The 25836-nt window shown below is 65.2% G+C and overlaps 2 protein-coding genes across 2 annotated transcripts; both read left to right on the top strand.

Moving 5' to 3' along the window:
- The first annotated feature begins 1324 nt into the window (after positions 1 to 1324).
- On the top strand, positions 1325 to 14216 carry PRKD2 (protein kinase D2). The gene is made up of 18 exons (XM_029065207.2): positions 1325 to 1603; positions 3396 to 3534; positions 4517 to 4648; positions 4772 to 4926; positions 6044 to 6248; positions 6418 to 6495; positions 6743 to 6893; positions 7081 to 7198; positions 7509 to 7586; positions 8469 to 8733; positions 9240 to 9292; positions 9578 to 9650; positions 9874 to 9980; positions 10141 to 10302; positions 10519 to 10617; positions 11133 to 11400; positions 11542 to 11627; positions 12842 to 14216. Exons 1-18 carry the CDS (start codon positions 1325 to 1327, stop codon positions 13091 to 13093), a joined length of 2700 nt encoding a protein of 899 aa, XP_028921040.1. The 3' UTR covers positions 13094 to 14216.
- A 1630-nt stretch (positions 14217 to 15846) lies between these two features.
- On the top strand, positions 15847 to 24316 carry DACT3 (dishevelled binding antagonist of beta catenin 3). Its single transcript, XM_039912169.1, has 5 exons — positions 15847 to 16155; positions 21097 to 21199; positions 21477 to 21629; positions 22159 to 22924; positions 22961 to 24316. The coding sequence occupies exons 1-5, from the start codon at positions 15898 to 15900 to the stop codon at positions 24042 to 24044; spliced, it is 2364 nt and encodes a 787-aa protein (XP_039768103.1). The 5' UTR covers positions 15847 to 15897; the 3' UTR covers positions 24045 to 24316.
- Positions 24317 to 25836: the final 1520 nt, after the last annotated feature.

The following is a 25836-nucleotide window of genomic DNA, read 5'->3' as shown; positions in this document are numbered from 1 at the left end:
CCCCACCCCATTCAAGAGAAGCAGCGTGGCTCGGTGGAAAGAGCACGGGCTTGGGAATCAGAGGTCATGAGTTCTAATTTCGGCTCGGTCACTTGTCAGCTGTGTGACCTTGGGCAAGTGACTTACCTTCTCTGGGCCTCAGTTCCCTCATCTGTAAAATGGGGATGAAGAGTGTGAGCCCCAGGGGACAACCTGACCACCTTGCATTCCCCCCCCCCCCCCGGTTGCCGGATTGTCCATTCCAAGCGCCTAGTACAGTGCTCTGCCCATAGTAAGCACTCAGTAGCACTCAGTAAATACTATTGAATGAATGAGCACAACAGTGCTTGCACATAGTAAGCGCTTAACAAATGCCATTAATTAGTAGTAGTAAGCGCTTAACAAATGCCATTATTATTATTCCACGCCTGAACCTCTGATCCTGCTCCGGTTTTAAGCACCAGACCGGCCAGTGCCCCCAGGTCACCCCTTCGTCGTCCTCCTCCCCCGTTTTCCCGCAGCCTGTGGTCAGGGAGAGGGGCAGCCCCCGCACCCCTGGGGGAGAAAGTCCAGGGCGGGTGGAGCGCTGGGGCGGAGAGCCGCCGCCTCGGGGGCATCGGTGGGGGGCACGATGCCCAGGCCGGAGGACCCGTTGGGCTCCCGCTCTCCGCGCCGGGAAAAGTTTTCTTTCCGCGGAAGGGGCGGGAGGGAGCGGGCGGGAAGGGGGCGTCCGGGATGGAGGAGGCGGAGGAGGGAGGGGGGACCCCGGGCCTCCCCTCCCCCCTGGGGCGGCCCGCTCCTCCGCCGCCCCACCTCGGCGGTTTCCCCGGCAACGGGCGGCCCCGCCCTGCTGACGTCACCCGGGGAGGCGCCCATTGGCCGCCGGAGCCGTCACTCAGGACACTTCCTCCCGCCGACGACCCAACTTGAGGGGTGCAGGAGGCGAGCGCCGTCGGGAGCGACCCCCGCCCCCGGTAACCCTGCCCCGGCCCCCGCTCCCCGGCCCTCCCGGATCCGCCTCCCCCGCACCCCGCTCCCAAACTTCCCCAACTTTTTCACTTTGCCCCCCCCCCCCCCGCGGCCCCGATCCCCCGCGGGACCCCTGCCCCTTCCCCCGGCTCCTCGCACCTCCGCGACCCCCTCCCCCCGATTCCCCGGGCCCGGGATCCACTCGATCCCGGGACCCGGCCCGCTCCGCCCCACGAGACCCCCCCGGGCCCCGATTCCCTCCCGGGCCGCCATCCGCCCCCCGCCCCCCGCCCGGACCCCGGTCGGTCCCCGGGACCTGCCCTCCGCCCCGCCCGCCGTGGGCCGAGCCCCCGCGGATGTGAGGCCGCCGGCCCCCATGGCCACCGTCCCGTCGGCCGCCGCCCCCGCGGGGGTCCCCGGCTCCCCGATGTCGCCGCCCCCGCCCGGACCCGAGCCCCAGTCCCCGCTCCCGCTGTCTCCGGCCGCCCTGCCCTCGTCCCCGGCCCCGGGCCCGCTTCTGGCCCCGGCCCCGGCCCCGGGCCCCGGCGTCTCCTTCCACATCCAAATCGGGTTGACCCGGGAGGTGGTGTTACTGCCGGCCGCCTCCGAGCTCGCTCACGTCAAGCAGCTCGCCTGCTCCATCGTGGACCAGAAGGTACCGGCCCGGGCGCGGGGTACCGGGGGGAGGGCGCGTCCGGATGCCCGGGCCCCAGAGGGACTTGGCAGACAGAAAACTTGGTGCGTGTTCGGCGCTGCCGGTAGTTTTCTGGTGGAGGAAACGGGTGTGAGCAAATCTGGGGAGAAGGAAGGTAGAGGGCGAGGGCGGGGGAGGGGGCTGCAAGGAAAGGAAGGGGGTGCAAGGAAGGGAAGGGGTTCCAAGGAAGGGAAGGGGTGCAAGGAAAGGAAGGGGGTGCTAGTTGGATGAGGGGGGAAATGTTGTTGGGGGGACGGGGGGGGGCTAGCCTCCAGGCAGCGGGTTCCAGCTAGCTCCCTCGGGAACTCCCCCATGCTCACTCACACGCACACACCACACACACACTCTGTCTCTCTCCCCCTGTGGTCTCTCTTCCTCCGTCTGTCCGCACTGCACGTTTAGTGGAAAAACAGAAACCGGAGCCGGGGCAGGATCGGGTGTCAGGGGATGGTGGGTGGGAGGGGGGCGAGAAAGGAGGGGGAAAGGATGCGCTCTGGGGGCTGAGACGCCGGGACCCCGATCCCAGCTCCCCCCCCTTCCCCTCCCCCCCGGCTGCAGCGTGTCCTCTCCGTGACCCCACCTCCGGCCTCTCCCTGCCCACTCTCTGTCCCCCGTCCCCTCCCCCAGGGTCCGGTCCGGCCCGGTCCTTGCTCCGAGAGGATGAGGGGGCGGGGAGGTTGTGGGATCGGCGAGGGGGCGTCTCCCCGGTGTCCCGGCCTCTTCCTAATCCTCGGTATTTGGGGCGGGGCCGTGAGTCAGGAGGGCGGGTCGGGGCAGGAAGCCGCGGGGAGCCGGTGCCAGAGGAGCCCGCCGAGGGCCAGGGACGCCCCGAGACTGGGGAGGGGGCGGCCCCCGTTCATTCATTCGATAGTATTTATTGAGCGCTTACTATGGGCAGAGCACTGGACTAAGCGCTTGGAATGGCCAGTTCGGCAACAGAGACCATCCCTGCCCATTGACGGGCTCCCAGTCTAATCGGGGGAGGCAGACGGACCGAAACAAGACAACTGAATCCCGATAAATAGAATCGAGGGCCGATAGATAGAATCAATAGATCCCCCAGCGGGTACTCCCCCGAGCCCCCGAGCCCCCGAGCCCCCGAGCCTTGCCGCTGTGGCTCCGACCTGATGATCTCGAATTTGCCCCAGCGCTTAGTCCAGTGCCTGGCACCGAGTAAGCGCTCGACAAGTACCACTCTTATTATCACTGCTAGAAAGCCGGGGGTGGGGGGGGAACCCGAATGAATTAGGGGAGCAGGGGCTGTTTCCCCACCCCCACCCCGCGCCCCCCGCCGGTGGAGGGGCAGGGGGCGTTTCTTGGCCGCCCCCTCGGTTGCCCTCGGCGCCCGGGGCCGAAGCCCAAACCTCCTCATCCTCCGTGCGCTTGAAGCTCCCCGGGGGCGGGACGGGGAGGGGCGAGGACCAGGGTTCCCGGCTCTCCCGGTTTACCTTTGTGCCCGGGACCGGCCCCGGCCTCGGCCCTCGGCCGGCCCCGCTCGGGTCCCGCCCCCGGCCCCCTTAGGACCGGCCCCGGGGTCCGGACGGCTTCGGCCGGGGCGTTTCGCCTGCCCCCGCCTCGCCAGGCCCCGCTGCCCTGCCCCGACCCCGCTCCGGCCTGCGGCCAAACAATAGGGATCGGCAGGAAACGGGATGACAGCCCGGACGGAGCGGAGCCTGGGCGCTGGGGGAGGGGCGCGGCGCGGGCCGGGGAGGGTCCGGACCGGGGTTTGGACGCCCCTCCGTCCCGCCCCCAGTTCCCGGAATGCGGTTTCTACGGCCTCTACGACAAAATCCTGCTCTTCAAACACGACCCCGCCTCGGCCAACCTGCTGCAGCTGGTGCGCTCCGCCAACGACATCCAGGAGGGAGACCTGGTGGAGGTGGTGCTGAGCGGTGAGGGCGGGACCGGGGGCGGCTCCCAGCGGGAGGGGTACCCGCCTCCCGGCCCGCCAAAGCCTCGGTCGCCGCCCATCGTTTTGGGGGATCCGCCCCCCACCCCGGCCCCTCTCTTTCCCTTACCCCCAAAGCAGCCCGCCCGCCTCGCCGTCTGTCCCGCCGCTTCTCGACACGACTCCCTTCAGCCGGACCACGGCTCTTCCCGCCTCAGAGCTGCCTAAAAATAAGAATAATGATGGTATTTGTTAGGCGCTTACTATGTGCCGAGCACTGTCCTAAGCGCCGAGGTAGATACGGGGTGATCAGGTTGTCCCGCGTGGGGCTCAGTCTTAATCCAGCTGAGGATTGAGGAGTACCTTACAGGTGAGGTAACCGAGGCCCAGAGAAGTTAAGTGGCTTGCCCAAGGCCACACACCAGACAGGTGGTCGAGGTGGGATTCGAACCCTGGTCCTCTGACTCCCAAGCCTGTGCTCTTTCCACTGAGCCATGCTGCTTCTCTAAAAAGCCACCTTCTCCCAGGGAGCCCTCCAGGATTCCCCCTCTCCACCCCACCGCTACCTTTGTCCCACGGGTTTGTCGGTTATTACTGGATGATTGAACCCTGTCAGAATCCATGCTCTTAACTCTGCCACTCTTTGGGTCTTCTTCACCACCGTGCGTTCCCTTGTCTCGCCCACTAAATTGTAAGCCCCTCGAGGCCTGCTTCTCTGGTAGTTTTCCAAGGGCAGGTTCCCAATCTAGTGCTCCGAGCTTAGTACAGTGCACCCGATACCGCTCTGCACAGAGCGTTCTGGGCCCAGAAGGTGCTCGGTACAATTTTGCACACAGTAGGTGCCCAGTTCTGCACATAGCGCACAGAAGGTGCTCAGTACAGCACTCTGGGTACAGTAGGCACCCGGTACACACAGGAGGCTGGCTCAGTATGAGGTCCGCTTCAGGGGGAAGGTCGCCCCTCTGACCTCCCCCTGCCCCCTGCAGCCACCGCTACCTTTGAGGATTTCCAGATCCGCCCTCACGCCCTCAACGTCCACTCGTACCGCGCTCCGGCCTTCTGCGACCACTGCGGGGAGATGCTCTTCGGCCTCGTCCGCCAGGGGCTCAAATGCGACGGTGAGACCGGGTGGGGATTGGGGACCGCGGGGGCCGGGGGGCGGTTCAGGGTCGGGGAGGGACACTGGGGTGGCCCGGTGCTTCTCTGCCCAGGTTTGATCCCCGCCTCCCCCTCCCACCCAGGCTGCGGGTTGAACTACCACAAGCGCTGTGCCTTCAGCATCCCCAACAACTGCAGCGGTGCCCGCAAGCGGCGCCTGTCCTCCACCTCCCTCGTCAGCAGTCAGTCCCTGCGCCTTCTCACCACTGAATCCCTGCCCTGTGGCACCGACGAGCTGGTGGGCCAGGGGAGGGGGCGCAGCCGGGATGCGGGAGTGGGACTGAGATGCGGGAGCCGGGCTGAGGTCTGTGTGTATGTGTGTGTGTGTGTAATATTTTTTAATATTCTGTACTGATAAAAGAATAATGCCGTGGCTTACTATACTATAGAGAAGCAGTATGGCGTAATGGATAGAGCACAGGCCTGAGAGTCAGAAGTTCATGGGTTCTAGTCCTGGCTCCACTTGTCTGCTGTTTGGCCTTGGGCAAGTCACTTCATTTCTCTGTGCCTCAGTTTCCTCATATGTAAAATGGGGCTTGAGCTGTGAGCCCCATGTGGGACAGGGACTGTGTCCAACTTGATTTGCTTATCTCCCCCCCAGCGCTTAGTACTGTGCCTGGCACATAGTAAGCACTTAATACATACCTCAATTAATTAATTATCTAGTAATTATGGTATTTGTTCATTCAATCCATCGTATTTATAGAGCGCTTACTGTGTGCACAGCACTGTACTAAGCGCTTGGAAAGTACAATTCAGCAGTGAAGAGAGACAACCCCTGCCCGCACCAGGCTTAAAGTCTAGAAGGGGGAGACCCACATCAAAACAAGTAAACAGGCGTCAATATAAAGAAATGGAACTATAGATATATGCACATCAAAACAAGTAAACCAGGTGCCAGACACTGTTCTACGCGCTGATAAAATAAGAATGCCATGGTTTACTGTAGTGCTTTTATAATCAAAGTACTCTCACACGAAGCAGTTCATTTCAAACCTCATAACAACCCTGTGAGGTAGGGAGACAAAGCAGGTATTATCTCTGTTTTACAAATGGGGAAACTGAGGTACAGGGTAGTTAAGTGACTCGCCCAGGGTGACTGGGCAGCTTAACAGCTCAGCTCAGACTTGAACCTGGGTCCATCTACTTCTAGACCTGCCCTCTGCGGTATATGCGGGCGTGTGTTTGTGTGCGTGAGCGCAGCGGGAGGGAAAGTTGGCACTGTGTCCGGGCACCCCGGGGCAGAGGCAACTCCGAGGGAGAGGGATGGGCAGGGGGTTCCCGCAAGAGACCGAGCCGGGTTCCCGCAAGAGACCGAGCCCTCTCCCCTTCCCCCCGCCCCACCTCCCCCCCAGACCCGCAGCTCCACCGAGTCCTTCCCGCGCCGCCCGGCCTCTTCCTCCTCCTACATGGGCCGCCCCATCGAGCTGGACAAACTGCTGTTGTCCAAAGTCAAGGTCCCGCACACCTTCCTGATCCACAGCTACACTCGGCCCACCGTCTGCCAGGCCTGCAAGAAGCTGCTCAAGGGCCTCTTCCGGCAGGGCCTGCAGTGCAAAGGTGGGAGGGGGCGGAGGCGCCGGGTCGTGGGCGGGAGGCCGCTGAAGCTGGAAGGTCAAAGATCAGCGATATCCCAGGGCCTCAGGGAAGACGGGAGGAGGGGGCTGCTGGCTTCCGGCCGAAGCCGCCACCTCTCCCCGCAACCCCCAACCCTGCTCCCCCTACCCAGATTGCAAGTTTAACTGCCATAAGCGCTGCGCCATCCGAGTCCCCAATGACTGCCTGGGGGAGACTCTGCTCAATGGAGGTGAGTCCTCTCGACTGCAAGCTGGCGGTGGGCAGGGAATGGATCTGTTCTATTGTGCGGTACTCTCCCTAAGGCTTAGTACAGTGCTCTGCACCTAGTGTGCGTTCGATAAATACGATTGATTGAGGCGGGGGCGCAGTGCGGGGGAGCTTGGGGCACGACTGGGACCCGGGTGAGAGGGGAGAGGGTCCCAGAGGCAAGCCCCGCTGACCTCCCCCATACCCCCACCCCACCCCCGGCCCGGCAGACGTGCCCATGGAGGATGCCGGCGACTTCAGTGACGCCGACAAGAGCTCTCTGATGGACGAGTCGGACGATTCGGGAGTCATCCCCGGCTCCCACGCGGAGAACGAGCTGCGGGCCTCTGAGGAGGAGGGCGACGACAGCAAGGCCCAGAGGTGTCCACCCCGCCCCAACCTGACCCCCGCTCGGTCCTAGCCACGCCCCCTCCCTCTCCCACCCTGGTGGGCTAGGGAAGGGGGTCTCCCAGGAGGGGTGGGTGGGTGAAGGTCGGCCTCCTCAATGGACAGGATGCGGTGGGGGAGTGGTCGCTCGGGCCAACGCGTCTTCGCCCCCTCCCCCCAGCTCCATGGGCTACATCCCATTGATGCGCGTGGTGCAGTCGGTGAGGCATACGACCCGCAAGTCCAGTACAACGCTCAAGGAAGGCTGGGTCGTCCACTACAGTAACAAAGACACCCTGGTGAGGCGGAGGGGCGACGGGGACGGACAGGGGATGGGCCAACAGCGGGACGGATCCGTGGGAGGGAGCTGGGGTTCCCTCCCCCCCCAGTCCCCTCCTGGGCCCCCTTGTCTGACCTTTCCCCAGGGGGGGGGGCAGCAGAGCCTGGGTGATTCCCAAGGAACCAAGTTCCTTTTTTGAGCGGGAACGGTGGGCGGGGGGGATGCGGAATGGAGTGGACCAAGGCCGGGAGATTGATCCTGGACCACCTCCTCTCTTCTCCCTCCCCGTCCCCCGACCCTTTCCCCTATTTCCTCTGCCACGCATCCAGCGGAAACGACATTACTGGCGTCTGGACTGCAAGTGCATCACCTTGTTCCAGAACAACACGGCCAATCGCTACTACCGGGTGAGACCCAACCCCCACCTCCATCTCTCACCTGGCCGCGCCCATCTGCCCAGCCTGGCCCACCTCCTTCCGGTTCCTCCCATCCCGGGCCCCTCCCCGAATCTGCCCCACTCCCCAGCCCTGGAGCCCAGACTCCTTTAAACCTCTGGATGCTGGCCCCCAAAGTCCTGGGTTCAAATAGTTCCCTTTGGGGAGGGCAGGGAGAGGGCGTCCAGGAGGGGTATGGGGTCTGGGATTGGATGGAGGAGGGAGCTCCAGCTTCTGTGGATTGGCCAGGTGAGGAAGCCTGAGCCATGATTGGCAGCTGCTGCAGTCTGTAGAAGCAGCGTGGCTCAGTGGAAAGAGCACGGGCTTTGGAGTCAGAGGTCATGGGTTCGAATCCCTGCTCTGCCACTTGTCAGCTGTGTGACTGTGGGCAAGTCACTTAACTTCTCTGTGCCTCAATTACCTCATCTGTAAAATGGGGATTAAGACTGTGAGCCCCACGTGGGACAACCTGATTCCCATGTCCACCCCAGCACTTAGAACAGTGCTCTGCACATAGTAAGCGCTTAACACTTTTTTTTCTTTCTTTCTTTTTCTTGTCGCACCGTACCAGTACAGTCAGCAAGTTGGTCATTCATTTCAGTTCATTCAGTCGTATTTATTGAGCACTTACTGTGTGTAAAGCACTGTACTAAACGCTTGGGAGAGTACAATGTGTCGACCGAGGCAACAGTGGTAGTTATTAGGTGCTGGCTCTGTGCAGCACCCTGTACCGAGTGCTTGGGAGAGTTCAACAGAGCGAGAACAGAAGGCCCCACGTCCCAAGGGCTGCGATGGAAGGCCCTCTGTGTCCCGATTGGCTGTGACTTTCTCCCCCCACCCCTCTCTGACCCGCAGGAGATCCCACTCTCGGAGATTCTGGCTGTGGAGCCGGCTCAGAACTTCAGCCTCGTACCCCCGGGCACCAACCCCCACTGCTTCGAGATCATCACCGCCAACGCCACCTACTTTGTGGGCGAGACCCCCGTCACGGCCCCCGGAGGGCCCAACCCCTGCGGGCAGGGGGCGGAGACGGGCCGGGGCTGGGAGAGCGCCATCCGCCAGGCCCTGATGCCCGTCATCCTGCAGGACGCTCCCAGCGCGCCAGGCCACGTGCCCCACCGTGCGTGAGCCCCCTCCCCCAGCCGCTCCTTTCATCTATGCATTCATTCAGTCGTATGTATTGAGCGCTTACTGTGTGCAGAGCACTGTACTAAGCGCTTGGGAGAGGGCAATTTAGCAATAAACACACACATTCCCAGCTCACAACAAGCTTACAGTTTAGAGGGGAGACAGACATTAATAGAAATAAAATAAATGACAGATACGGACGTAAGTACTGTGGGGCTGGAAGGGGGGGATGAATAAAAGGGAGCAGGTCAGGGCAACTCAGAAGGGAGAGACCCCACCCGGGAGCAGCCGGGCCCCGTTCATTCGTTCATTCAGTCGTATTTATTGAGTGCTGACTGTGTGCAGAGTACTGTACTAAGCACTTGGGGCTTGTCCTCGGGTCCAGGGGGTTGGGGTGGGAGGCTGGGGTAGCAGGGCGTGGCGGGGAGGGAGGGCGATGACAGGAACGTGTGATGGGGGTGCTGGGCCAGGGTCCCAGGCTTCCTGTTCCCATCTTAGGTCAAGCGTCTCTGAGCATCTCCGTATCTAACAGCCAGATCCAGGAGAATGTGGTGAGTCCGCTCCCCACGGCAGCCCCCCGAAGCCCCCTTCTGGTACCCCACAGCCCCCCTCTACGCTCCCCATCACCCTCCCCCCATCTCTTCCAGCCCAGGAACAACAGGAAATCCTCACTGGCCCCCGCCACGCACCTTCTGACCTTCCAACCCAATCTCCTTTATCCACCCCAGCGCTTAGTGCAGTGCCTGGCACATAGTAAGCGCTTAACAAATACCACAGTTAGTATTATTATTCTGCACCTTCCGTCACCTCACTCGCCATTGTTCCCCTCCTCCCAGGATATCGCCACCGTCTACCAGATCTTCCCGGATGAAGTGCTGGGGTCCGGGCAGTTTGGTGTCGTTTACGGAGGTTAGCGACGCCCCTGCTCCGGCCCTGAACCCCACAACAGGTTGGGGGCGGGGGTGGGGTGGGCGGGGCCGTGATGCGGCCGGCTCCTGGACGAAGCACCGCGGTGACCGTTTCCGCGGCCTCGAGGGATCCTCGGCTTGGCCCCGCCTCCTCCCGGGAGGTGGGGAGAGTGGGCAGGATGGGGCTCCGTGGTCACCCTCCCCCTTCGGTCCCCTCGTCTCAGGAAAGCATCGGAAGACGGGCCGGGACGTGGCGGTGAAGGTGATCGACAAGCTGCGTTTCCCCACCAAGCAGGAGAGCCAGCTGCGCAACGAGGTCGCCATCCTACAGGTGAGCGCGCGCCTCCCTTCGGTCTAACCTCCATCCCTCCCACTGCAGCTGCCATCCAGTCACTCCTTTCCCCCGGAGGGGGGCGGGCTGGCCGAGGGGCACCCTCGGGGCACGCCTCCCCGCACTGATCCTGCCAGTGGCTCCGCGCGTCCCCCCCTAGAACCTGCGTCACCAGGGAATCGTAAACCTGGAGTGCATGTTCGAGACGCCGGAGAAGGTGTTTGTGGTGATGGAGAAGCTGCACGGAGACATGCTGGAGATGATCTTGTCCAGCGAGAAGGGGCGGCTCCCGGAGAGGCTCACCAAATTCCTCATCACTCAGGTTCGGACCCTGACCCTGCCGACCCCTGCCCCCCCACCCCCCGAACCCCCTGCTGTTCCCACTTTGGCCACCGGAGGGCGTCCCCCCCCCCCCCCCAAAATACTCCCCGGCCAAAGGGACTGCGCCCGACCCCCCTCGTCTGGCCGGGACTGGGCCCAGGGACAAAGGCTGAGACTGCAAGGCCCCCGGCCGGCCCCGGCCCCTCCCTTCCCCCAGATCCTGGTGGCCCTGCGGCACCTGCACTTCAAGAACATCGTTCACTGCGACCTGAAACCAGAGAACGTCCTCCTAGCCTCTGCCGACCCCTTCCCCCAGGTGAGGCCTCGACCCCGCCCCCATCCCGGTCACACCCCCTCTCCTCCCCTTGCCCTGCCAGGTGAGAGCCTGACCCGTTCCCTGACCATTCCCCACCCCCTCCTCCCCCTGCGTGCCCGGCCCATCCTCTCCATCCAACCCTGCCCTCCGCCCCCGGCACACCTCCGACACCCAGAACCACGGCCCCACCTCTACCACCCCTTGCTCCCCTCCTCCGCACCCCTGTCCACTCTCCACAGCCTTCACCCCCAGCCAGACCTCCACCCCAGCCTCGGATCTCAGGGTGTGCCTACCCCAGGGTCGCCCAAAATTTTCCCACCCCCTCCGCACGGAGGGGAGGGGCGTTTGCCCACCTTGCTGTCCGACAGCCCTGGGCCGCGGGGGCTCCTCGGCACCCACGCACGCGCCCACGGGGCAGTCGTGTACACGCTCGGCGGACCCTTCCTCTGAGAGAGGCCGAGGCACGGGGAACCCGCCCGGCCCGTGACCCGCCCTCCCCTCCCAACACGCCGCAGGTGAAACTGTGTGACTTCGGCTTCGCCCGCATCATCGGGGAGAAGTCATTTCGGCGGTCGGTGGTGGGCACCCCGGCCTACTTGGCGCCCGAGGTCCTGCTCAACCAGGGCTACAACCGGTCCCTGGACATGTGGTCCGTGGGCGTCATCATGTACGTCAGCCTGAGCGGCACCTTCCCCTTCAACGAGGACGAGGACATCAGCGATCAGATCCAGAACGCCGCCTTCATGTACCCCTCCAGCCCCTGGCGCCAGATCTCCGCCGAAGGTGCCCGTCCCTCTGGGGTGGAAATAGTGAGGCGGGGAAGGGGAGAGGCTTGGGGTGGCACTCCCCGGGTCGGGGTGGGGCCGTGCCTGGGGATGGGGTTGCTCAGTCACGGAAACCCCCTCCTCTTCCCCTCTCACGTAGCCATCGACTTGATCAACAACTTGCTGCAGGTGAAGATGCGCAAACGCTACAGTGTGGACAAGTCCCTGAGCCACCCCTGGCTCCAGGTGGGAGCGGGTCTGGGCCTGGGTGCAGGGGGTGGGGACTCGAGATGGGGTGGGGTCCGGGCGCAGCGGGCGAAGCCTCGGGATGGGATGGGACCTGGGCACAGGGGGCAGATCCTGGGATTTATAGTGGTTAGAGCACTGGCCTGGGAGTCAGAAGGACCCGGGTTCTAATCCCAGCTCCACCACGTGTCTATTGTGTGACCTTGGGCAAGTCACTTCACTTCTCTGTACCTCAGATCCCTCATCTGTAAAATGAGGATTAGGACTGTGAGCTCTATGTGGGACACAGACTGTGTCCAACTTGATTTGCTTGTATCTACCCCCCCTGCTTGGCACAGTGCCTGCCACCTATGAAGCATTTAACAAATACCATAAGAAAGAGACAGAGCCTGGGCAGCAGGGGCAGGGCTTTGGGGCAGAAATGGTCCAGGGAGTATGGGAAGGCTGCCATTGGCTGGAGAGATTAGGGGCATGGCCTTGGCTCCCATTTTTTTAAGTGGTAAATGTTAAGTGCTTACTATATGTCAAGCCCTTTTCTAAGCAGGTCGGCCACAGTCTCACTAAGTAGGCTCACTAAGTAGGAACGCAGATATTGAATTCTCGTTTTGCAGTTGAGGAAACTGAAGCATGGAGAAGTTAAGTGACTCGCCCAAGAAGCAGAAACTTGAGAAGCATCATGGCCTAGTGGATAAAGCTCAGGCCTGGGAGTCCAAAAGACCTGGTTTCGGATCCCGGCTCTACCACTTGTCAGCTGTGTGACCTTGAGCAAATCACTTAACTTCTCTGTGCCTCAGTTCCTGGATCTGTAAAATGGGGATTAAGACTGCGGTCCCTCTGTGGGACAGGGTCTGTGTCCAACCGATTATCTTGTATCTATTCCAGCGTTTAGAATCGTGCCTGGGATATAGTAAACACTTAACAAATACTACAACAATAATAGTAATAATTATTACAATTAAATGGTGGAGCTGTGATTAGAACCCAGGTCCTCTGGCTCCCAGGCCCATGTTTTATCTTCTAGGCCACACTGCTTCCTATTGACTTCCTGTTGGTCAGGTCAGAGATATTGATCCAGGCTTCCGTTAACTGGATGGGTTAGGGATGTGGACCAGGCTTCTATCGGATGGGCTGGTCAGGGGCATGGACCAGGCTCCAGTGGACTTCCCGCATTAACCCCGGCCCCTCGCCCCGGCTCCCACACTCTGGTCCTCTAGGACTATCAGACCTGGCTGGACCTGCGGGACCTGGAGGGCAAGATGGGCGAGCGTTACATCACTCACGAGAGCGACGATGCCCGGTGGGAGCGCTTTGCCGAGGACTACAGCCTGCCCTACCCCTCACACCTCCGGGGACGGGGCCAGGGGCAGGAGGAAGGGGATGGGGACGGAGAGCGGGTGGGCGTCCAGGGCGGGCAGCCGGAGGACCGTGAGATGCAGGGGCTGACAGAGCGGGTCAGCATCCTGTGAGCGCGGGGTTGGGGGTGGATGGCCCCGGTCCTCTGAACCCAGCCCCCTGGGGGGCCTCCAGGCCAGGCTGGGAGGGTCAGTGTGGTGGGTGGGGGGAGGCCGGGTCGGCAAGGTGGGCCCCTGGCCCCCTCCCGGGCCCCCCGCGGCCCAGACCTAGACTTCCGGCCAACGCAGCGTCTCTCCCTGGCCACCCCAGCTTGGGCTGTCTCATTCATGGCGTACGCCTGCTCAGGGGTGGGCCTCAGGCTGGAGTCAGGATGGTCACAGGCCCCCACCTTGATGTGGGTCAGGAGCCTTGGGGCCCAGGCCATCAGCTGACCACAGGCCACCACCGTGCTGCGGGACTGGAGCCTTAGGGCCCAGGCCTCCGACTGACCACATGCCCCCACCGTGCTGCAGGTCTGGAGCCTAAAGGGCCCAGGCAACCGTCCTATCGTAGGCCCCCACCGTGCTGCGGGCCTGAAGCCTTATGACCTAGGCTGCCATCTGATCTCAAGCCCCCACCGTTCTGCAGGCCTGGAGCCTTAGGGTCCGGGCCGCCGTCTGATCGCAAGCCCCTATCGTGCTTCGGGGTGCTCAAGGTCCAGCCGCTGTCTGACCACAGGCCCCCACCGTGTTACAGGACTGGAGCCTTAGGCCCCAGGCCACTGTCTGACCACAAGCCCCTATCATGCTGCGGGCCTGGAGCCTTAAGGTCCAGGCCACCGTTTGACCACAGGCCCCCATCACGCTACAGTATTGGAGCCTCGGGGCTCAGGCCACTTTCTGACCCCAGGCCCCCACCGTGCTGTGGGACTGGAGTCTCAAGCCACTGTGACATTGTCTGGCCATAGCCCCTCAGCACCCCCCACCGCGCTGCCTGGTCGGGCCTCATTCATCACACTCCTCACTCCCTCCACGCCCCCATCCACAGCCCCACCAGTCCTCGCTGGAAATAACGGGTCTGGGAAGTGGGATCCATCCTGCTGAGCCGGCCCTGGTCGAAGTAGGGGCTGGGGGGGAAGGGGACCCGTCGCCTGGTTGTTCTGCTCCTCATCCCCCTCCCTCCTCTCCCCCTCCCCTCACTTTATCCCAGTCCGCGGGACCGGCCCTCCTTCATTAAAGTGATTATGAGTTTGAATTCCTTACTGTTTTTGCGTTTTCCCTCTCCCGGCTCACTTCCCCCAGCCCCCCCGGGTTTTTCCCTTCCCCACGTCCCCGGCTGCAAAGCTTCCTGAGCTGCGGCCGCTTCCGGGGGTGAGCGGGGGGGCCTGACCTTCAGCATAGCTGTCTGGGGCTAAAGCTTGACGCGTCTGATGAAGGGGACTTCTGGCAGAATTAGCCGGGGGGTGCGAGACGCTGGGGTCCTGCCCCAGCTGCTGACCCCCGACCTTAGTGTGTGTGTGTGTGTGTGTGAGTCGGGGGGGGGGCGTTTCCAGATTCCCAATTAGGGAAGGCGATGCAGTGTGTGGGGAATTCCACCGGAGGGCGCCAGGAAGCCTCCCGCAGAGCGCAGGGCTCTCGGGTGGCCCGGCCGGGCCTGCGGGGGCGGCCCCGGGGCCCGGCCGGATCCGGCGAGAGGCAGAGGTAGCGGGATTCCTCGGCCTCCCGGAGCACAGGAGGGGGAGCGCTTGGGGCTGGTGGGCGGCCGGACACCTGGGTCAGGAAGCCCTCCCAGCCGGGCCCCGGGCCAGTCGGAAATCTCGAGTCTGCGATTTGGCTTCCGCAGGCTGCTCTGACCGTCTCGTCGCCGCCGCTGTCCACCTCACCCCCCTTCTCCTCGTCTTTGTCTCCCTTATCTCCTCTGTGTCCCCTCGTCCTTGTCACCTCCTTCTCCTCTCCCTCGTCTTTGACACCCCCTCTTCCTTGTCACCCACCCCTTTCTCTTCCACCCCCTCCTCCTCCTGCTTCTTCCCCCTCTCCCTTCGCCTCTCTTCCTCCCTATCCTTTTCCCACCTCCCGCTCCCCCCGGCTCGGGTTTACAGCCGCTCACCCCCAATCCCCTCCTAGGACTAGAACCTAAATCATCATCATCCTATCCCCCTCCACTTACTCTCCCACTTAATTGGGGGGTGTGCGGGGGGGAGGACAACGGCACCCACACCGTGTCATGTGCCCCCCCCCCCCCCCGGCTATTTATAGCCCGCAACCCAGCTGGCTCAGCCCCCCACGGACCAATCGCAACGCAAGAACCGGGACGAAGGGGAGGTTCCGGGCCCACCGAACCCGGAGAGAAAGGGGCGGGGACGAGGAGAAGAAGGGAGCAAATGGATTGGGAGAAGTGGGCGGGGCCCCTCGGTTGTGGTTAGGATCCGGGCGGGGCCGAACCGCCGGAGGGAGTCGGGGAGGGGCGGGGCCATGCAAATGAGGGTCGCGGGAGCGTGGCCGGGCGGATGATTGACGGCCGGCCAACCAATCTCCGGGACGAGCAGGCGACGGAGGCGGGCCGGGCAAACGAGAGGAGGTGGTTATGCAAACGAGTCCCTCGGCGGGGAGGGGAGATGCAAAACGCTGCAGGCGGAGTCCAATCGACGGCCGACAATCCCCGGAGCGGGCCGGGGGGGCGTGGCCATGCAGATGAGCGGGGTGGCTCACCCAATGGGCGAGCGCCCTGGGGGTGCGGCTATGCAGATGAGGCGGTGACAGCCGGGCCGGGCGGCGGGGCGCGGGCAGTGGGGACGCGCGGCGGCTGGGACCGGCGGAGCTCGGCCGGGGCTGGGGATCGGAGGACCGGGGGGGTCCGGGGGCTCCGGGGGGGTCCGGGGGCACCGGGGGGCCCGAATAGCGCTGCCAACCCCCGGGCCCGGGGGCGCCTCGGCGCAGCCATGATCCGGGCGTTCTCGTTCCCCGTGAGCCCGGAGCGGGGCCGGCTCCGGAGCTGGCTGGAGGGCAGCTTGGCCGGCCTGTGCGAGCTGCACTTGCTCCGGGAGCGCCAGGAGCTGCGCGTACAGCGAGCCCTCCGCCTGGGGCCCGGAGCCGCCCAGCCCCCGGACCCGGGGCCCGGAGGGGCCGGCGAGGACGAGGAGGACGAGGGCGACGAGGAGACGGCGCGCCGAGCGGCGGCCGCCCTGGAGGAGCAGCTGGTAAGTCGGCCGCCCCCGCCCGCCCGCCCGCCCGCCGCTCGGTTCCCATTGTCCCCCGGGCCTGGGGGCGGCGGCGGCGGCTTCGGGGGGCTCGGGCACAATAGCCCAGACCGGGGGGGCGGGAAGTCGGGGGCCCCGAGGCTTCCCGGGGCTGCGAGGAGACGACATCTCCCCCCATCCCCCGCCCCCTCCCCGACACTCCATCTTGGGGGGAGCGGGGAAGCGAGACCGATGGGTCTGGGGGCCTGGAAGAACCGCAGCGTCGCCGTCGGGGTGGGGGAGGGGGGCGGGAGTGAGGGTCCCGGGGGAGCGGGGGAGGACCGGGGACCCCCAATCCGGGCCTTCCCCTTCCGGCCTCCCCGGCTGCGGGGCCTGCAGTGGGCGGCGGCGGCGGCGGGCCCCCGCAAAAAGGAAAGACGGGGAGGGGGAGAAGGGGTCGGCCGGCTGGGGGGAGCTGGGGGGCCGGGGGAGGCAGCCGGGACGCCCGGGTTTGCGGCTTTCGGGAGAGTGAAGAGCTGGGACCGAGAGCCTCTTGGAAGGACAGAAAGCGGTCGGAGAGTCGGGGGCTCCGGTCCCTTTTCCGGGGGGCAGCGAATACCCCTTGGGGGCTGCCACGCTTACTCTGGCGGCGGGGGGGTGGGGGGGGGAGCGCTTGGAGATCTCCTGGAGCTTCCCTTCCCCCAACCTAATCTCTGCTTAACCTTGAGCCCGAACCTTCTGCTAGAAACTGAGGAATGAGGTTCGGGGAGACCTGCCCCTCCCCTCCCCTCCCCCCCCCCACACCCCACACACCCCACCCTGCCCCCAGTTGACCAACCCGGACTTTCTTCAGGCCGGGCCAGACCTCTCGGACCCGGGGCCCGGGAATGAGGGGGCGGGGATCGGGGGCATTTTGATATGCAGATAAGATGCCTTTAGGGTCCATATTTCCGACTCCCGGGGGACGGGGGGACGGGGGGGCTGCAGCAGGATGGGGAGAGGGGCTGCGGGGGTCACCGGCTCCGGGCCCGCCAGCAGTTGTGGACATCGCTGGGAGCCTCGGTCATTGCAGACCTTTCCCCCCGGGATCGGGTGTCTAGATTGGCCTGGGACGAGCCGTTATAGCGTCTTTCTCGCGGGCTGCTCTAATGTTGGTATTTGTTAAGCGCTTACTAGGTGCAGAGCACTGTTCCAAGCGCTGGTTTTTTAATGCTCTATCCCTCTCTCTCCGAGTGTCTCCTTACCCTCTGCAAGGACTGTCCCTGAGCCCCTGGTTCTCTGTGCTGCTGGATCTCTCTCTGCACGTTCCTGGGGTCCTGTCTCTCTACAGCTGGATTTTTGTCGGTCTCTGTGCCCCTGGATCTCTCTTTTCCTGCCTCTGTGCAGTCGGGTCTCTGCCCGTCGCTCTGCCGTTGTCTCCCTGAGTATCTCTATGTCCCGGGTCTCTGGGTTCATCTCTCCGGGACTCCCATCTCATTGTGTGTCTTAGTCTCCATATCTCTCGTGTCTGTCCCTCGTCTTCACCTGGGAATAGTGGGGTAAGGGGCGAAGGGGAAGAGGGTCTCTCTTTCTTGTGTTTCGTTCCGTTTTTATGTCCAGGGTCTCTGAGTCACTATCTCTCCGTCTCTGGGTCGCTCGGGGTTTCTGGCCTTTGAGAAGCACCCCAGGCTTTTGGCAGTCCACGAGTGGGGAGGGCAAGTCTGGCCTTCGGGCCGCGGGTCGGACGAAACGGCGGGGGGGCGAGAGGTCTGGGGTCTGGAGGGGTGCCCGGCCCACCCCCCGCCCACCAGCCGATTCCTGGGGCCCCAAGGCGGGGGCGCGCGGGCCGGGGGGGCGCGCGGGCCTGGGGGGGGGCGGAGGGCGGACCCAGCTGGGGATTAATGAGGCGAGTGGAGACGGCCAATGGCGGGTCTTTCACTTTGCATCTTGCTCAGGAAGCCCCACCTCCTCCCTCTCTCCCTCCATCCCTCCCTCCATCATTCCCTCCCTCTCCCGCAGCTGGAGGGGCGGGCAGAGCTCGGGGCAGACCCTCCCCCCACTCGGACCCTGCAGATTCCTCCCGAAGCAGAAACAGCTGTGGGAGCCGAGCCCGGCCGGGGTTAGAGCTGGAGGGACGCAGGGGGTGGAGGTGTTCCTGGGTCTTCGAGGGAAGCGGGGTAAGGGCCGGGAGGTGGGGGAAGGCTAGGCCAGACTCGAGCTACTTGGCTGGACCCCCCCCTCCCTCCCTCCACCCGGCCCATCAGCATCTCAGAAGCAGCAGTGACCCCCGCCAGAGCCTCGTGGGGGAGAGGCCATGAGGAGGGTGTTGGGGGGGGAGGGGGGATGGATGGGGAGGTCGTAGCAGAAGAGAAGACTCCCGCCTCGCACTCAAGGCTCAAGGCCGGGAGAGGTGGGATGGAAGAGGTGGGATGGAAGAGGCGGGAAACCGCCCCCATCCCTACTTGAGGTCGCCGGTCTCTCCGAGGGAGGGGCCGCTGCTGAGTCGGGGGGATCCCGCCCCCGGGTTCTCGCCCTCAGAGCGAGGATCTCTAAGGGGACGTGTGTGTTAGAGAAGAAGGGGTGGGGGGCTCCCACGAGGGCGGGGAGCCGCCGGCTGAAGCGGACCAGGAGATCCAGGCCCTCAGGGCGAGATTGGGGGTCTCTTGGTCCCTACACGAAAATGAGATGCAAAGACAAGCTGTGGTCTTCCTCTTTAAAGCATCTATGGGTCCCGGGGAGAGAGGAGAGGAGACGGGGGCAAGGGAGCGGAGGAGGGGAGATCTCGGGGCCTGGGCTGCTCGGCCCACGCGGGGTGGGGTGGGGTGGGGGCTGCTGAGATGTCTGGGTCCGCCCCGGGTCGAGACGCCGGCGACTAATATGGACCAAGCAGCGGGAGGCCGGGTCCCCCGACCCTCGGCCCGAGTTGCGGGGAGGAGGGTCGGCGGGCCGGGGGCGGCCGGACCCGGAATGGGGAGGGACGCAGAGATCTTGGTCCGTCCGTCGCCCCGCTTGAGGCCAAGGTTCTTCCTCCTCGTCGCTCCCTTTGCCCAAAATAGGAAAGGAGCGGCTGGGCAGGGCTCCATTCTGGGACCTAGGCCCGCCTTCCTTCCCCTTCTCCGCCCCCTCCCCTTCCCCCCCCGCAGGCCCCTCCATTCTAGAACCGCGGGGAGAAGGCGTGGAGGGATTCGGCTGTGGGATGGAGGTCAGGAAGAGGCCTCTGGCTGCCTCTTCCCAACCGCCTGCTGAGCATCCCGCCCCCAGTCCCGGCTACAGACGAATAATTTGTCCGCCGTCTGGGCGTCAAAGTTCAGAAGTCTGGGCCGAGTCCAGACCCTACTCCCTCACGAGAAACCCCGCCCGCAGGGGCCTCCTGGCCGCTCCCCCGGTCCATAGGGTCCGGACTACGGGGGAAAAGATATAGATGATGGGGATGGAAGGGCGGTGAGGGTGAAATAAGGGCGGTGAGGGTGAAATAAGGACGGGAGGAAGGGGGATGGGGAAGATGAAGGAGGACGGAAGGGGATGGTGAGGATGTGGGTGGACCGAAGGGTATGTGAAGATGAGGGTGGGTGGAAGGGGATGTGAAGATGAGGGTGGACGGAAAGGGATGGTGAAGATGAGGGTGGACGGAAGGGGATGGTGAAGATGAGGGTGGACGGAAGGGGATGTGAAGAAGAGGGTGGACAGAAGGGGATGTGAAGATGAGGGTGGACGGAAAGGGATGGTGAAGATGAGGGTGGACGGAAGGGGATGGTGAAGATGAGGGTGGACGGAAGGGGATGGTGAGGATGAGGGTGGATGGAAGGGGATGGTGAAAATGAGGGTAGACAGAAGGGGATGTGAAGATGAGGGTGGACGGAAAGGGATGGCGAAGATGAGGGTGGACAGAAGGGGATGTGAAGATGAGGGTGGACGGAAAGGGATGGCGAAGATGAGGGTGGACAGAAGGGGATGTGAAGATGAGGGTGGACGGAAAGGGAAGGTGAAGATGAGGGTGGACGGAAGGGGATGGTGAGGATGAGGGTGGATGGAAGGGGATGGTGAAAATGAGGGTAGACAGAAGGGGATGTGAAGATGAGGGTGGACGGAAAGGGATGGCGAAGATGAGGGTGGACAGAAGGGGATGTGAAGATGAGGGTGGACGGAAAGGGAAGGTGAAGATGAGGGTGGACGGAAGGGGATGGTGAGGATGAGGGTGGATGGAAGGGGATGGTGAAAATGAGGGTAGACAGAAGGGGATGTGAAGAAGAGGGTGGACAGAAGGAGATGTGAAGCTGAGGGTGGACGGAAGGGGGTGGTGAAGATGTGGGTGGATGGAAAGGGATGGTGAGGATGAGGGTGGACGGAAGGGGATGGTGAGGATGAGGGTGGACGGAAGAAGATGAAGGTCATCGGGGATGGGGAAGATGAGCGGGGAATGGAAGAAATGAGGGAGGATGGAAAGGGATGAGATGAGGGAGGACAGAAGAAGACGGGGAAGATGAGGGAGGATGGAAGGGAATGGGGGAGATGAGGGAGGACAGAAGGGGATGGGGAAGATGAGGGAAGATGGAAAGGGATGGAAAAAATGAGGGAGTACGGAAAGGGCTGGGGAAGATGAGATGGAGGAGATGGAGAAGGAAGGACTAGGACGGGGAGAATAAAGGGCGAACCATGGGGTGGAGGGGGACAGAGAGGGGTTGGAAATGGAGGGGATTAGGCGGAATGGGGAGGAGGATGGACGATGGACGAGGGGGAGGACAGAAGGTTGAAGGGGGGATGGAGAGGATGAGGGAGGATGAGGGAGGATGGAGAGGGGATAGGGAGAGTGAGGTGAGGAACGGGAGGATGGGGGAGGGATTGGGATCGTCGATGGGGGATGGAGGGAGGGAGGGAGGGAGGGATGAAAGAGGGGAGGGGAGGCCAAGGGCACCCGGCAGCTGATTGGCGACAGGCAGAGAGGAGGCTGTGACCCCACTGATCCCCGACTCCCCCACCTCGCAGGAGGCCCTACCGGGCCTGATGTGGCAGCTGGGCCAGCAGCTGGGGGAGCTGAGCCTGGATCCTGACGGCGGCGACATGGACACCGGCAGCTGGCCCAGCTCAGGTGGGGATCCGGGCCGGGTCGGGTGGGCTGGCGGCGGGCTCGGGGCGGGCTCGGGGCGGGGCGGGACGGCCTCTCTCCTAATTATCTCCAAGCTCTAGACCGGGGAGATCTCCAGACCTCCCGGGGGAGGGGGGCGGGGCAGAGCAAGAGTCCCGGTCCGGCCAGAGGGCACGGGCGGACCCCAGCAATTCCCCCAGGGCCCTCAGCCACGACGGAGCCCCCGGGCCCTTCCTGCTCCCTGGCCCGGGCCTCCCGCCGCCTGTCCCCTTCCCCGCAGGTTTCTATGAGGGTCCCGGCTCGGCCGCGGCCCCGGACTCCCCGCCGCCGGCCTTCGGGGGCGACAGCGGCTTCTCGGGCTCCGGGTCCTACGGCCGCCTGGGTCCCGCCGAACCGCGCGGGGCCTACGCCTGCGAGAGGCCCAAGTCAGTAGGTGAGGCGGAGCGGGGCCGGGCGGGGGGTCGCCCAGACAGGGAGGGGGGCCACGGTGGCGATGAGGGGGAGGGGCGGGACCGGGGAAGGGGGCATCGTTCGTTCATTCATTCATTCATTCATTCATTCATTCAATCGTATTTATCGAGCGCTTACTGTGTGCAGAGCACTCACTGTACTAAGCGCTTGGAAAGTCGAGTAGAGCATTAAAGAGAGACAATCCCTGCCCACAACGGGCACCCAGTCTAGGGGGGCGGGGGGAGACGGGCAGCAGAACAAGTAAAACAGGCATCAATATAAATAAGTCAAATTACAGATCTCTACATATAGAGCTAAGTGCCGCGGGACGGGGAAGGGGGAGGAGGAAAAGGGGGCTTAGTGGGGGAAGGCGACTCGGCGGAGGTGCGCCTTCGGTAGGGCTTGGAAGGGGCGGGGGGAAGAGGGCTGTTTAGTGAAGGGGGGGCGGCCGGACCCCGGACTCCTGGGTCCCTCTGGCCCTTTTCTCACCCCCTCTCCCCCTCCCAACCCAGGAGACTCGGGGCCCAGCCCCCGGGAGAGCGGCGCCCGCGGCATGGTGCCCCGTTCCCTGTCGGCTCCCTACCCCAGCGGGCCGGATGGCGGCGGCGGTTCAGGCGGCGGTTCAGGCGGCGAGCGGCGAGCCCCGTTCCTGTCCCCCGGGCCCCTGCCCGCCGTGGCCCTGCAGAGCCCCCTGCCCTGCCGCCGGCTCTACCCCGACTCGCCCTTCTCGGCCGCCCAGGCGCGGGGCTTCCCCCGCGAGGCCCCGGCCCCGCCGCCCGATTTCGACCCCGACGGCCCGGCCCCGGACCCGGCGCGCGGCCGCCGCGTGGAGAACTACATCAGCGGGCTGCTGCGCCGGCGGGGCCGGCCGGGGAAGCCCCGCACCAACCTGGGGGCCCAGGAGGCCCCGGCGCCCCCGCCCGCGCCCCGCCGCCAGAACAGCCTGCGGCAGCGCCCGGCGGACCTGTCGCCCCCCGGGGGCCCCGCGCGACCCCCGCACCCGCCGCCCCTCGAGCGGCGCAGCGGCTCCTCGTCCCCGTGCGGCTACGAGGCCGGGCCCGGGGCGGCCCTGGCGGCCCGCGGCTGGGCGTCGTGGGACTCGGAGCGCCGCAGCCCCCCGCCGCCGCTGCACTCCAGCCTCCCCAAGCCCCCGCGGCTGCAGGCCGCGCCGCGCCCCGCCCTCTCCATGGACCTCTACCCGGGACCGGGGGCGGGACTCGACGCCTACGAGGCCGGGCTGGCCCGCTTGGACGCCGCCGGGCTCCCGTCGGGGCTGGGGTCGGGGCTGGGGTCGGGGCTGGGGTCGGGGCTGGGGTCGGGGCTCCCCGCCGGCTCGCCGCCGCCCAGCCCGGGCGAGGAGCAGCTGGTGAAGGCGCAGTACATCCCGGCGCAGGCGGGCGCCCGCGGCCCCACCGCCCTGCACCACCGCGCCGCCCGCCGCAAGGGGGCGCCGCCGCTGGCCAAGGGCCGCAGCATCGAACTGTCGCCCGAGCGCGGCGCCCCCTCCGCGCCCGCGCCCGCGCCCCCGCCGCCCGCGCCCCCGCCGCCCCCGCCGCCCCGGGAGCGCCCCCGTGCGGCCGGAGCGGGCGGCGGCGCCGGCGGCCCCAAGAAATGCCGCTTCACCGACGGGGCGGCCGGCGGCCGGCGGGGCTCCCCGCGCGGGAAGAAGGCCGCCCGCTCCCAGTCGGAGAACAGCCTGCTCAACCGGCCCGGGGCCGCCCCCGGCGCCCCCAAGTACCACACGGTGGAGCGCGAGGAGCCGCGGCCGCCCCGGCCCCGCAGAGCCCCGCACGGGCCCGCCCCCGGCCCCGCCGGCTACCGCAAGTGGCGCTCCACCGCCGAGATCAGCCGCGACGACGGCCCCGGGCCGGGCGGCTGCGGGGCTCCGCCCAACGACGGCCGCCGCGGGAAGCGGGCCGGCCGGGCGCCCGGGGCGTCCCCCCCGCCGCCCCCGCCGCCGCCCCCGCCGCCGCCCCCGCGGCCTCTGCTCTACGGCTACGCCGGCAGCGACTCCGAGTGCTCGGCCGGTCCGGCCGGGGCGCCGGGACGCCGGGGCCCCGCGGCCTACGGCGGCCTGGGCTACGGCGACAGCGAGTCCAGTCTGAGCGAGGGCGAGTCTCCGGCCTTCAGCTCCGGCTCCAGCGACACGGACGGCAGCGGCGGCGGGCTCGTGTGGCCCCAGCAGCTGTCGCCACAGCTGGTGGCCGCCGCGGGTCCCGGGGGGTCGGGCCCCGGGGGGACGGGCTGCGGCCCGGGTCCCGGCCCCGGCCCCGGCTCCGGTCCCGGCCCCGGAGCGGGGCAGCCCAAGGTCTTTGTCAAGATCAAGGCGTCGCACGCCCTCAAGAAGAAGATCCTGCGCTTTCGCTCGGGGTCACTCAAGGTCATGACCACCGTCTGAGCCGCCCGCTCCCCCCGCCCCCCCGGGACCCTCCCGGGACCCCCTCCTCCCCCACACGGACCCTCCTCGTCCCAACTTCCACGGCCCCCGGTCCCGACCCCTCCGTCCCTGCGCCAGGAAGCCCCCGGGGACCCGCCCCTCGGTTTCTCCGGTCCTCTTCCCGCCCCGGCCAGTCCCTGGACGTCGGGGGAGGGAAAGGCGATGACCTCACGGGCAGAACGGGGGGGGGGGGGGCGGCCCGGCCGGTCTCTTTCTGACGTCAGAGAATGTTTACATTGTGCGGGGGTGGGGGCGGGGAGAGGGGCCGGGAAGTCGGGGGGCTGGGGGGGGGGTGGCCGGGGCTCTCTCTCGCCCTCCCCACCCCCCGGGCTCCGGGCTTCCCACGGCCTCCTGGTCCGGCTTTAGCCACCCCCCCTCCGATCCCCAACCACCCAGGACTCTCTCGGCTCCAACGGGGCCGGGGCCCCGCCGCGTTTGGCGGGGCGGATCGGGAAGCGGTCATAATAATAATCGTAGTGTTTGTTAAGCGCTTCCTATGTGCCAAGCACTGTACTAAGCGCCGGGGTGGATGCAAGCAAATCGAGTCGGACACGGTCCCTGTCCGACATGGGGCTCGCGGGCCCCATTTTGCGGATCAAGTAACTGAGGCACAGAGGAAGGGAAGTGACTTGCCCAAGGTCACAGAGCAGGCAAGTGGCGGGATTAGAACCCATGAGCTTCGACCTCCAGGGCCCGGGCTGTAGCCACTACGTCGTGCCCCCACCTTGGTGAGCGCCCCCGGGGTCCTCAGCCCGCCCCGACTGCGCGCCTCTCCGCCCACCCCCAAGCAGCGGACTTCGGAGGCCTCGGAGTTGACTGCCGCAGCAGGCCTCTGATTGGCTGGGACGTCTCTCCTCCGCCCTCTCTGATTGGTTCATTCGCAATCCAGCGGGCCCCGTTCTTGCCCAGCCTCTCCACCCCGCCCTCGGCTGATTGGTCCCTGCCCCATCCCGGCGTCTCCCGTTCTCCCTTCCGATTGGTCCGTTTACGATCCAGCGGATTCGCTTCGGGAGGGAAGGAGGACGAGGGCGGGGGGGAGGGGCGGCCCTGCATCCCTCGCCCGCCCCGCGGAGCGGGGGTGGGTGCGAGGGAAGGGGCCATCCATCCGCGGGAGCGGTTTTTCGGGCCGTTTGTTGGTTTTTAATCGCTGTATTTATTCTCCCGAGACTGGCAGGGCTCCGGTGTTGCGGGAGGGGGCCGGGGGGAGAGGGTAGCGGAGGGTAGGCCTCGTCCCCACCCCCTCCACAGCCGTCGAGGAGCCGGCTGGCCGGTGTGTGTTTCTGTAACCTCTTTGTAAATAAATCGCCAGTGTTGTTTGTGTGGCCGCTTCTTCCGCAATGGGGGAGGGGGGGAGTTTGCAACTGCTTCTTGGGATTCGTGTGTGTATGTGTGTGTGTGTGTGTGTGTGTGTGTGCCCGCGAAGGGACAATCTGCCCGATTGTCTCTCGGACCCACGGCACCTCAATTCTCTCGCTGTGTGGCCTACATACCGTACTGTACAGTTTCCCCTTCTTCACTGGAATGTCTTCTAGCTGTGTAGCGAAGGAATGTCGGGCGGCTTCCATCTCTGCGGGTCGGAGGGTGCAGAGTGTGAGTGCATGCTCGCGTGAGAGAGAGAGAGAGAAAGTGTGTGTGAGTGTGTGTTGGGGAGAGGGGAGAGGGTCTGGTCTGTCTCGCTGCACTTTCCTCTCCTCCTGGAGCCGCAGTGGCGGCTTTGGCTTCCCAGCTTTATGAAAACCAGATGGTGGGAAGA

The sequence above is a fragment of the Ornithorhynchus anatinus genome, chromosome 5 (genome assembly GCF_004115215.2).
Source record: "Ornithorhynchus anatinus isolate Pmale09 chromosome 5, mOrnAna1.pri.v4, whole genome shotgun sequence".
Lineage (NCBI taxonomy): Eukaryota > Metazoa > Chordata > Mammalia > Monotremata > Ornithorhynchidae > Ornithorhynchus > Ornithorhynchus anatinus.
Note: the sequence above shows the minus strand (reverse complement) of the source record. Positions and strands in the feature narration are given on the sequence as shown.